This window comes from Neoarius graeffei, chromosome 13 (genome assembly GCF_027579695.1).
Source record: "Neoarius graeffei isolate fNeoGra1 chromosome 13, fNeoGra1.pri, whole genome shotgun sequence".
Classification (NCBI taxonomy): Eukaryota; Metazoa; Chordata; class Actinopteri; order Siluriformes; family Ariidae; genus Neoarius; species Neoarius graeffei.
The window spans coordinates 55,075,014-55,087,381 of NC_083581.1; the positions used below are offsets into that span (position 1 = coordinate 55,075,014).

The window sequence follows — 12,368 nt, forward strand, 5'->3', positions numbered from 1 at the left end:
TACTTATTATAGAATACTGGAATAATATGAGAAAATAAATGAGTAATGTAATATTAATTGATTGTGATGTTTTGCTTTGAAGGCTTCACAGTGAATCTTCCTTAGTTTTAGCCTGGCAAGCCAGACTAAATGTGAATATTTGCCACTCGTAGGCAAAAATATTTTTGGCCGCTAGGCGGGTGGGTCTAGTTTACTAGGCTACCTTAGTTTGCCACCTTTAACTTGTTCAGTGTTGCCACCTAGTGGAGAGAAGAGATATTGTCTATATTGATATCTGAATTTACCAGGCAAAAACAAGTTCGGCCAATTGATTTGCTACCTAGGTCAATTTACTTCAGTCCTGTGGACATTTACGGTCCGTGTAGACATAACGGGGGAAAATTGCCCCCCCCTGAAAAAAAATTCAGGAGCCGCCACTGCAAATTGTCACAGTCGTTCGCTAGTGTGGAGGTTTTACATCTCCGACGTGTGATGTCATGTTGCCTTGACTACCATGCAATATCTTATTCAGCGCTCATTCTCCATTGCGTAGAGTGATGTAATACACGAACCGGTATGCTGACAATATTGCATGCTATCAAACCAAATGAATGAAACCCGCTAGAAGGGAATAAAATACATGTTTTTATTCCATTGAAAAAGTGTCCTGGATGTGTAATAATATACATTATTGTTGATTATTAGATGATTATTATATTGTAATAAGCTATGCTGCAGGCCTGCAGAGGTTTCTCCTTTCTGCATGTGTAAACAATCAAAGAAAAGAGCACTGATCTTCTGAGCTGAAGTCGAATCACAACAAAACAATGTGCTGTAAGTAGCGTGCACAATCACAGTCTAATTGCCCGAACAAAAGGCATCAATTATCCATTTGCGCAAATGCAGATTTACCACAAGAGCCTTTAATACCCACCCACCTAGCAAAACATCCTCCAAAATAAAAGAAGGAAATCAGCATGTCCTGGGTGTTCCTCAGTCAGCACAACTGGCTGAGAGTGACACAGAGAATCGCACAGACTTGTTCCTGAGAAAACACACCGGATGCTGCGCACCATCATCATCATCATCACCAGCGGCGGGAGTGATGATACGGATGAAAGGCGATATATCTGTCCCATCGCGCAGGATGGTCTTTGTGGGTAACGAATTCAATCCATCTCTCCTTATCTGTGCGTGTGATGCAGCTCGTGTGCGGCGCGATGTTTCCGCGTTCCCAAAGCGCGCTCATTTTTGCGCTTCTGATCCATCCCTACACCAAACCGGTTTCACCTGATTCTCCGCTCCGCTGGTTCGCATAGCGCTGAGTGCACTCCAAAAAAAAAAAAAAAAACAAGTAAAGGGCGAGAGACACCTTACAGAGCTAGCCCGAGCTTGAATGAAGGAGAAGGACGCGCAGGATCTGTGATCGGAGCCTCTGCGCACCAGGCTGCGGTTTATTGGGATCAGGGTGGAGGGAGGAAATAGGAAGGAAGGACTGCGGGGGGAATGGAGGAGTGCTGCCGAGCGTGCATGCCCTGTCTAAACCGCTTGTGGAACTGGTTATGGCCTGATCTGCGCTATCCGAGTATCACTCCGGCGGCAGAAATCCGCACAGTGTCGGGGGAGCTCCGTGTGCCGCAGCCCAAGAGGCGGCCTGCGCAGCTCTATGCCGCTCTGTACGACTTCGAAGCCCGCAGTGAGGAGGAGCTGTCGGTCAAAGAGGGAGACAAGCTGTCGGTCATCGAAAAGCGAGGGCAGTACGTGCTGGCCAAAAAACTCACAGGAAGCCTCGAGTCCGGCCTGGTGCCGGCAAACTACGTTGCGCTACTGCAGGACGAATTTGCGAAATACAAGTAAGTGAGTAAAATATTGCAGGATGGAGGCTGATGCTCTGCTGCTACCCCTAGTGCTCAAACTCAACCTGCTCTGGAGAAGTAGACACTGAATTTTTTTTTTTTACTTCCAAAAATAACAGCTCAATAACGCCCACTCCAAGCCATCTGTCTGTCTGTCTCTCTCTCTCTCTCTCTCTCTCTCTCTCTCTCTCTGTGTCTGTGCATCTATTTTGTTTAATGTATTTTTAAGTCTTCATTTTTTTCCCCATCAAGCTTTACAGTTCAAAAAGCAATTATTGTTTATCCCATTGGTTTTCATGACAAAAAAGCCAAATTTGGTCATGATTCGGTTATATTTATCCCAGTTCACCTGAATTCAGCTGAGAAACACGTTCATTGCTCACCCACGGCCTAGACCTTCCTGTCACCTCGTACATGTTCATTGTTTGCCTTGTTATCTTGAGCAGGACAATAGAGTGTAGATACAGAAGTAGACAGGTAGCAGGCAAGCTGATATCACACACACACACACACACACACACACACACACACACACACACACGAAACCTTTCATAATTACACTGAAACCATGCCACGTCCAACGCACACACAACAACAAGCAAGTGCACATGTGACCTCACCCATGCTCATTCTGGTTTTATGGTTCCCACACTTTGTTTGTTCTGAAAACTGTGCAGGTAAAAGCACAACGAAATTTCTGTGTTCCAAAGAGCCATAGCAAAGAATAGCATTAGAGATACAGTAAAAGATATACGTCCTTGTATTTAACAGTTATTCCACGAAATCGAGTCGTACATGAGCTGATAGCTGATGAGGCACGTAGCACCGAGTCAGCTATAAGGCATGTCTGACGAGATTGAGTGGAATTACTGTTTTATTATAGCCACATTCACTGGATTTTGAGAAGCAGAGCATTTTTATTTTATTTTCGCAAATTCGATAAATAAAAACTTTATACCAAACATCCAACAAAATAATTTCTGCTTAGAATGTAAACAAACCGGCAAAATGACCGTAGAAATGTATGAAAAATGCTGTAATAATAATAATTATTGAAAAAAGATACATTCTTACCATCAAATACTTTCATTCCATATTTTGTTGCTTTTTTGTATTTTTTGGGGTTTTGTTTTCGAGCAGAGTTTTTATTTCGTCCTTGGTTGGTTCAGCAACATGCTCTGGCATTTTGTTTTTCCCTACTCACGGTAGAGCTGATAGCCTAGTAGAGTAGCCAATCAGAGCATGTGAGTGAATGTGGCTAGAATAATACAAGATATATGATATTAAAATGTCAAAGAAAAAGAAGAAGAAGAAGAAGAAGAAGAGGCATAATATACTTTGCTTAAGCATCAGTATATTTCTTTATGTTATACAGTAATATATGAAGCAAATAACAGAACATCATGTGTGTAATTAATGTATGTATTACAAATAATAATGCTCGTCTGATTTAGCTTGTTATTTGTGTTTGTGTGTATGTCAGATGGTACTATGGTAACATAAACAGACAGAAAGCTGAGAAGCTGCTTTTGGCATCCCAGAATAAAACAGGCTCTTTCCTGGTTCGAATCAGTGAAAGTCACAGTGATGAATACACCATCTCAGGTGAGCTAGCTGTAATATTTATCCTCCACCCATCTTTTATCACTGCCTTGCACGCTCTCACTTGTTTTTTTTTTAGTAGTGATGCTTCATTATCAGTAATTTCTTCTTCTTCTTCTTCTTCTTCTTCTTCTTCTCTTCTCGTTCCCCTTTTTTTCTGATGAGAAATAGCTCTCTGTCCTTGCCTCTGCAATTGTCTCAGTATGTCTCCTATTATCCAACCTCCGATTCATTATTTTTCTGTATGCATTTTCTTACACCTTATTGGTTAGCTTGCATTTCTTACTTACTGAGTCAGCAGTTCTGTTTCCCTGTTGGAGGGCAGCAGATTATGTGCTACATTTATCTTTGCCATTCTCATAGCAAAATATTGTACATTAGATAAAAAATTGTGGGAGATTTCTTTAAATAAATATTGAATATTGCTATTACTGGTTGAATAGGATCGTGGAATTTGGCTTGTTTTAATTTTACCAACTGAGAATCAGTTTGAGAAACAGTTTGAGGTGGAGCCCTCTGTATAGTGATCTGCTATCTGGTGAGATTTTTGAATCACAAAACCTCTTCACGTCATCTAATAGCACTTTCATTCTTACAGTAGTGCAGTAGGTTTTGTATCTTAAGCAGTCCAACAGAAAACATCTATATATCATTCGACAGATTTTCATTACTTCTTTCACAGCCAGGAGTGAAACCACTGTCTTCCATTTCCGTATCCAACGTTCTTCAGTCGGTGCTTACTTCGTGTCTGATAAGATCTCCTTTGCCACTTTGGATGAGCTTATCAGATACTATCAGAACAATCCCAGGAGCCTGGGATGCCCCTTGGACCAGCCGTGTGTACAACAGGTAACATCTTCTCATTATTAACTTATATAGCAAATTGCTATGTTGTCGTAGCAAATCTATGCACTTAGAAATAAAGGTTCACTCTTGTATTATTGGTTGAAACTGTAAAGGTTCTTCATAGAACCCCATAACAGAGATTTTCCATTTGACAACAGGTACAAAGTAGAACATTATGAAACTCAAAACATGAACTATTCAAAGAGTCTCCAAGGAACCCGTTTTTTAGTGTAGATGATGATTTTTATGTCTATTGAATAGTTTTTTTAAATAAATAATTTTATGTATTTATACCACTGATGCCCAAGTCAACATTAAAAACAGAATCTTATATCCTTCATATGCTTTGCCTTTTTTGGCATTGGGCTTTGATGCGACCCTACACTTATCTCTTTCTTGGGATGGAGCAAAGGCTGAAGCACTGAGACCATGGATGAGGCGCACCAAAGAGAGAGAGAGAGACATTTATCTTTTCACTCCTGTAATGGGGACACTATATCAGAATTCTTTGATTTTTAATCAAATATTTGTATTTAGCACATTGGACTCCTACATTTCAGTAAAACCTCTGCACCTCTGTCGCATTTCACTATTTAGTATTACTGCAGCCCTTCACCACAGAAGTATATCATTACTAATTTATGAAGGTGTTATTCACCGTCTTTCATTTTGTGTTATATTTCAATCATTAGCTGAAATGAGTAACTTGAGAAGCCAATGAAGCATTTTCTGACTGAATATCATTTCATAATTCAGGATTATTTTTCAAAGCTCAGTTTCCATTTATTTTCTCTCAGATTATCCTTACTTATAATACATTGCTTTAGAAATACAGTACCAGTCAAAAGTTTGAACACACCTACTCAGTCATAGATTTTTTTTTTTTTTTTTGTATTTTGACTATTTTCTACATTGTAGAACAATACTGCAGACATCAAAACTATGAAATAACACATGGAACATATATGGAATTATGTAGTAAACAAAAAAGTGCAAAAAAAATTTTTTTAGATTCTTTAGAGTAGCCACCGTTTACCTTGATGACGCTTTGCACACTGTTAGCATTATTTTAATCAGCTTCATGAGGTAGTCACCGGGAATACATTTCAATTAATAAGTGTGCCTTGTCAAAAGTTAATTAGTGCAATGTCTTGCCTTCTTAATGTATTTAAGATCAAACAGTAAAGGATAAATAATAAAAATACAATAAACAGCCCTATTCCACAACTGTAGCAATCCATATTACATCAAGAACTGTTCAACGAAGTCAAGAGAAATTACGTCCATCATTACTTTAAGACATGAAATGTCTTTTAATTAATAAAAGTAAAGAAAAAACACTGAATTAGGTGTGTCCAAATGTTTGACTGATACTGTAGGACATTTAATGTGTGCTACTGTCTACTAAAAATAAAGAAAAAATCCCCACTGAATTAGAAGATCCAAACTTTTGACTGCTACTATATTTTCAGGTGATTTAGACATATGAGAAGAGTATTAGAGTGGTATGCAAAAGTTTGGGCACCCCTGGTCAAAATTGCTGTTACTGTGAACAGTTAAGCAAGTTGAAGATGAAATGATCTCCAAAAGGCATAAAGTTAAAAATGACTCGTTCCCTTTATATTTTAAGCAAAAACAATTTTTTATTTTCATCTTTTACATTTTCAAAATGACAAAGGAAAAGGGCCCGAAGCAAAAGTTTGGGCACCCTGCATGGTTAGTACCTAGTAACACCCCCTTTGGCAAGTATCACAGCTTGCAAACACTTTTTGTAGCCAGCTAATAATCTTTCACTTCTTACCTGGGGGATTTTCACACATTCATCCTTGCAAAAGGCTTCCAGTTCTACAGGTTTCTTGGGCTGTCTTGCATGCACTGCTCTTTTGAGATCTATCCAGATTTTCAATGATGTTTAGGTCAGTGAACTGTGAGGGCCAGGGCAAAACCTTCAGCTTGTGCCTCTTGAGGTACAACCCCGATTCCAAAAAAGTTGGGACAAAGTACAAATTGTAAATAAAAACGGAATGCAATAATTTACAAATCTCAAAAACTGATATTGTATTCACAATAGAACATAGACAACATATCAAATGTCGAAAGTGAGACATTTTGAAATTTCATGCCAAATATTGGCTCATTTGAAATTTCATGACAGCAACACATCTCAAAAAAGTTGGGACAGGGGCAATAAGAGGCTGGAAAAGTTAAAGGTACAAAAAAGGAACAGCTGGAGGACCAAATTGCAACTCATTAGGTCAATTGGCAATAGGTCATTAACATGACTGGGTATAAAAAGAGCATCTTGGAGTGGCAGCGGCTCTCAGAAGTAAAGATGGGAAGAGGATCACCAATCCCCCTAATTCTGCGCCGACAAATAGTGGAGCAATATCAGAAAGGAGTTCGACAGTGTAAAACTGCAAAGAATTTGAACTTATCATCATCTACAGTGCATAATATCATCAAAAGATTCAGAGAATCTGCAAGAATCTCTGTGCGCAAGGGTCAAGGCCGGAAAACCATACTGGGTGCCCATGATCTTCGGGCCCTTAGACAGCACTGCATCACATACAGGCATGCTTCTGTATTGGAAATCACAAAATGGGCTCAGGAATATTTCCAGAGAACATTATCTGTGAACACAATTCACCGTGCCATCCGCCATTGCCAGCTAAAACTATATAGTTCAAAGAAGAAACCGTATCTAAACATGATCCAGAAGTGCAGACGTCTTCTCTGGGCCAAGGCTCATTTAAAATGGACTGTGGCAAAGTGGAAAACTGTTCTGTGGACAGACGAATCAAAATTTGAAGTTCTTTATGGAAATCAGGGACACCGTGTCATTCGGATTAAAGAGGAGAAGGACGACCCAAGTTGTTATCAGCGCTCAGTTAAGAAGCCTGCATCTCTGATGGTATGGGGTTGCATTCGTGCGTGTGGCATGGGCAGCTTACACATCTGGAAAGACACCATCAATGCTGAAAGGTATATCCAGGTTCTAGAGCAACATATGCTCCCATCCAGACGACGTCTCTTTCAGGGAAGACCTTGCATTTTCCAACATGACAATGCCAAACCACATACTGCATCAATTACAGCATCATGGCTGCGTAGAAGAAGGGTCCGGGTACTGAACTGGCCAGCCTGCAGTCCAGATCTTTCACCCATAGAAAACATTTGGCGCATCATAAAACGGAAGATACGACAAAAAAGACCTAAGACAGTTGAGCAACTAGAATCCTACATTAGACAAGAATGGGTTAACATTCCTATCCCTAAACTTGAGCAAATTGTCTCCTCAGTCCCCAGACGTTTACAGACTGTTGTAAAGAGAAAAGGGGATGTCTCACAGTGGTAAACATGGCCTTGTCCCAACTTTTTTGAGATGTGTTGTTGTCATGAAATTTAAAATCACCTAATTTTTTTCTTTAAATGATACATTTTCTCAGTTTAAACATTTGATATGTCATCTATGTTCTATTCTGAATAAAATATGGAATTTTAAAAATTCCACATCATTGCATTCCGTTTTTATTTACAATTTGTACTTTGTCCCAACTTTTTTGGAATCGGGGTTGTATTCCATTGTAGATTTTGAGGTGTGTTTTGGATCATCATCTTATTGTAGGACCCATCCTCTTTTTAACTTCAACTTTTTTACAGATGGTGTGATGTTTGCTTCAGAATTTTCTGGTATTTATTCGAATCCATGCTTCTCTCGACCAGTGAAATGTGCCCTGTGCCACTGGCTGCAAAACAAACCCCAAAGCATGATTGAGCCACACCCATGCTTCAGAGTTGGAGAGGTGTTCTTCTCCTGGAATTTGGCACCCTTTTTTCTCCAAACATACCTTTTGCACATTGTGGCTAAAAAGTTCTATTTTGATTTCATCAGGCCACAGGACTTGTTTCCAAAATGCATCAGGCTTATTTAGATGTTCATTTGCAAACTTCAGATGCTGAGTTTTGTGGCTAGGACGCAGGAATGGTTTTCTTCTGATGACTCTTCCATGAAGGTCATATTTGTTCAGGTGTCGCTGCATAGTAGAACAGTGCACCACCACTCCAGGGTCTGCTAAACCTTTCTGAAGGTCTTTTGCAGTCAAACAGGGGGTTTTATTTGCCTTTCTAGCAATCCAACGAGCAGTTCTTTCAGAAAGTTTTCTTCATCTTCCAGACCTCACCTTGATCTCCACTGTTTCTGTTAACTGCCATTTCTTAATAACATTACAATCTGAGGAAACAGCTACCTGAAAACACTTTGCTACGTTCTTGTAGCCTTCTCCTGCTTTGTGAACATCAATTATTTTATTATTTGGAATGCGAGGGAGTTGCTTAGAAGAGCCCATGGCTGTTGATTTTAGGGACAAGTTTGAGGAGTCAGAGAATTTATACAGCTTTGAAATCTGCATCATCTGACCTTTCCTAATGAAGAATTTGAACAAGCCACAGATCAATAAGTTAATTAAGGTCTGGAACCTTGGTAAAAGTTACCTGAGAACTCAAATGTATTGGGATGCCCAAACTTTTGTATGGTGTTCCTTTTCTTTTTTCACTCTCCAATTGTACAAAACAAAAATAATACACAAATCTTGCACAGAACGCTGAAAAGAACTGTACCGTCTTTACCTTTATGCCTTTTGGTGATCAGTTCATCTTCTGCTCACTTAACTATTCACAGTAACAGACATTTTCAGTAAGGGTGCCCAAACTTTTGCATGCCACTGTAACTCAAAATGAAGTGCAAAGTAACTCTTGATTTTTGTTGCTTATAATTTCCTTAATTACAATGGACCATTTGATTGTATTTCATCATATGCTTTGTTACTTCTATTCAAATAAAATTTGCACACCCGAAAGTTTTGAGTTATCTTTGAATTAGTTAAAATATTTCAATTTCTCAATGTCAAATGTTTTTTTTTTTTATCAGTGATACATGTACACAGAAACATAAAAACATTCATTGCATACTCCCAGCAGTGAATTAGCAATGGGAATGGCTGTATCAAGATTAATACCACACCTTAAAACAAGTCATTCTGAAACTACTGTAGGGCTCTTTTTTTTCTCATTCAGATGTCGTTTTGAAATGACAGTTTCATTTCCTCAATAAAGAAAATGTGTGTTCTGTAAAGAAAATGAAGTCTCATAAAGAACCACAGTTCTGTGTTATTTAGGTCATATTCTAGGCCTTGTAAATAAGTGAGAAGTAAGATGATCTCCAATTACTTAATATGTGTGTGTGTACAGAGGGAGCTGTTTGACATGGAGCCATGGGAGAGGCCAAGAGAAGAGTTTAAGCTGGCCAGGAAACTGGGAGAAGGCCATTTTGGTGAGGTATGGGAAGCTGTATGGACTACTAAGAACCAGAAAGTGGCCATTAAAATGTTGAAACAAGGTAAGCCCTGTTTTTATTTGCTAATCAAGCCATTCTTAACTTTACATACTCACTATTTTCTTTTCAGGCAACTCCACATTGTTCTAATGTCTGTTATTCAGTCAATGAGAGACAACAACTATTCATGCTGCAGTGTTCTGAATTACATTGACATTTATTACTTTGGCAGATGCCTACAAGTGATGTTAGGAAAAGAGCAGATACAGTGACATATATAAATCCTCAAATGTTAAGGTTTGACCAGTCATTCGTTTATCTTCAGTAACCATTTACTCCTGGTCAGGGTTGTGGTGGATCTGTAGTCTATCCCAGGAACACTGGGCACAACAGGAATAAACCCTGGATGGGATGCCAGTGCCATCACTCACACCTACTGTAGATAACTTTAGTTTTGACAATCCCCCTACTGACATATTTAGCTCACCCGCCGTCATCTGTCCACAATTCCTCCCTGAGTTTTCAATGAATTTTGATTCGGATTCTTTTGTTTGGAATATCTAATCAGTCTGCACAAAAGTTACTTCCTGGTTTTGTGATTTCTCAATAACAAGTTGCTAATTAGACGAGTTAGTGAATTTTCAGGAAAATTGCTACTCCTCCCTCAGTTTTCACTGGTTGATTCTGATTGTTTTGTTTTGAAGATCAAATTGTTCTAATTGTTCTCATGAAGAACAACTTAGCTAATTATAAACTAGTCTGGTTTCTCATGGTATGGCCTTGTGAACTACTGCGTCACTGACACTGGTATTTTGGGGGATGAATGTATGAAGGCAGGTCTATCAAAGCTAGTACTGGTCCTTTCTTGTTTTTGTAATTGTTGTCTGTTGAATAAGATTTGTTGTCTGATTTTATATATATATATATATATATATATATATATATATATATATATATATATATATATATAGATACACACACACACACACATAGAGTTCAGGGGCGATTTCTCAGAGACAACAAGGGAAGCCAAACTTCCCCTAACTAAAATTCTCTCCCCAAACTGCGGCGTCTACGACATTGAATTCTCATTAAAACAATAACTTGCATAACATAATATATGCCAAAGATTGTATTTACGTTCATAACTATCCCTATGTCATCCTGTAACTTATTTGAGTGATGTCTGACGAACTTGCAGTTCGCTACGAGAATCACCTTTGCTGGCAGACGGGTATCCGTTGCAGTCTACGAGACGGCTCTGAACAGCCAATTTCGGCTAGTTGTTATTGGTTAAAATTGACAAAATCGTCACTTCCAGGGAAGCCGGGTATCTCTGGGGGTAAACGGGACATTGGGAGGGCCAAGAAGCCGGGCTGATAAAGGATTATTGGAGGTGGTGTTTGAAAGACATGAGGAGGGCGGTCGCTGTACTTCGGCGTCGGCGAGGAACACGGTAAGCATGATCAGTCAGTCTCTAGCGGATGTCGAGAAAGTGTAGTCGTGTGCCAAAGTGCTGTCCGAATTTCTTTTCATATAAACGTTTCTTCTCATTGATGTCTCTGTACATTACTCTGTAAATAAATGTAAATATTACTCGTTGTGCTCCGTTAACTTTCATCCATTCTATCAGTTTGATCATTCGTGAATTCACTCGTTTATTTCATTTGTAGTTCAATCAACGTGGTTGTAGGCTAGCTTGAGCCTTATTGGGATCTGCAGTGCTAGCTGCTAACAGCTGGTATCTATCTGCTATAATGGCAAACGTCGTGGACATGCTTTTGTCAAACAGACCCTCGAGATGTGCCCTTGAGAAAGCGCCGCTCCACGTTGTCAGATCCACAGGAGCATTACAGAAATTTGTATATGGCCATCTTTGATAACATAATTGAACAGATTTCTTGTCGTTTTGCAAACCTGGAAAGTCTGCGCTTCCTTGAACTGGTTAACCCAGGAAGGTTTGATGAAATGAAGCTGGTGTTTCCAGAGGAAGCATTCCAGAGTGTTGAGAAAATGTATGGTCATTTTTTTTATTTAGGGAGACTACGGTCTGAGCTGCAGGTTTGGTACAAAAACACTGACTTGCAGGGCACTCTGGGCAAGCTGAGTGATTCTCTGTTGTTTTTCAAAGACATGGAGCTGGACAGTTCAATGCCCCAGCTATACAAGCTGCTGTCTTTAGTTGCAACTATTGGCGCCACATCAGCTGGAGTAGAGCGTAGCTTCTCTTGTTTAAAAAGAGTGAAGTCTTTCACTCGAAATACAATGGGCCAACACCGTTTAAGTAGTCTTGCTCTGCTGGCCATTGAGAAGAAATTGGTGAAGTCTCTGGAAAGCACAACCAGCTGGTATGACAGGGTCACAGACCATTTTCTGGAAAAGGAGCGGAGGGCAGAATTTGTGTATAAATAGTGTGCATCATATAATGTTCATGAATCTGAAGTGTGTATAATGTTCAGTAATGTTAAGAGAATGGTGGGCTCTGTGTTATAGGTTATACCTGGGTATAATATTCAAGGTTCTGTGTGTTGCATAGCCTACCTGGTTATGAATTTCCAGACTGCGTTGCAGATGTTCAAGGATGTGTTGCACAGCTGGGTGTTGTGTTAAAGACTCTGTGTTGCATATCAGGGTATGATGTTTAAGGCTCTTCGTTGAATAGCCAGTGATTTTTGGATGTTTGATATTTTTGATTAAGGATATGAGGCACTAGCCTGGCAAGCCAGACTATAACATGAAATGTACAAGCAAAA

General features: G+C 39.4%; 1 protein-coding gene across 2 annotated transcripts in view; it reads left to right on the forward strand.

Moving 5' to 3' along the window:
* The first annotated feature begins 980 nt into the window (after window positions 1-980).
* Window positions 981-12,368, forward strand: part of srms (src-related kinase lacking C-terminal regulatory tyrosine and N-terminal myristylation sites) — a 50,059-nt gene continuing 38,671 nt past the window's right edge. For both annotated transcript variants that reach the window (XM_060938060.1, XM_060938061.1), the window contains exons 1-4: window positions 981-1,832; window positions 3,319-3,440; window positions 4,120-4,286; window positions 9,531-9,678. In XM_060938060.1, the coding sequence (XP_060794043.1) occupies window positions 1,486-1,832; window positions 3,319-3,440; window positions 4,120-4,286; window positions 9,531-9,678 (784 nt within the window). In that variant the 5' untranslated portion in view covers window positions 981-1,485. The remainder of the gene's footprint in view (window positions 1,833-3,318; window positions 3,441-4,119; window positions 4,287-9,530; window positions 9,679-12,368) is intronic.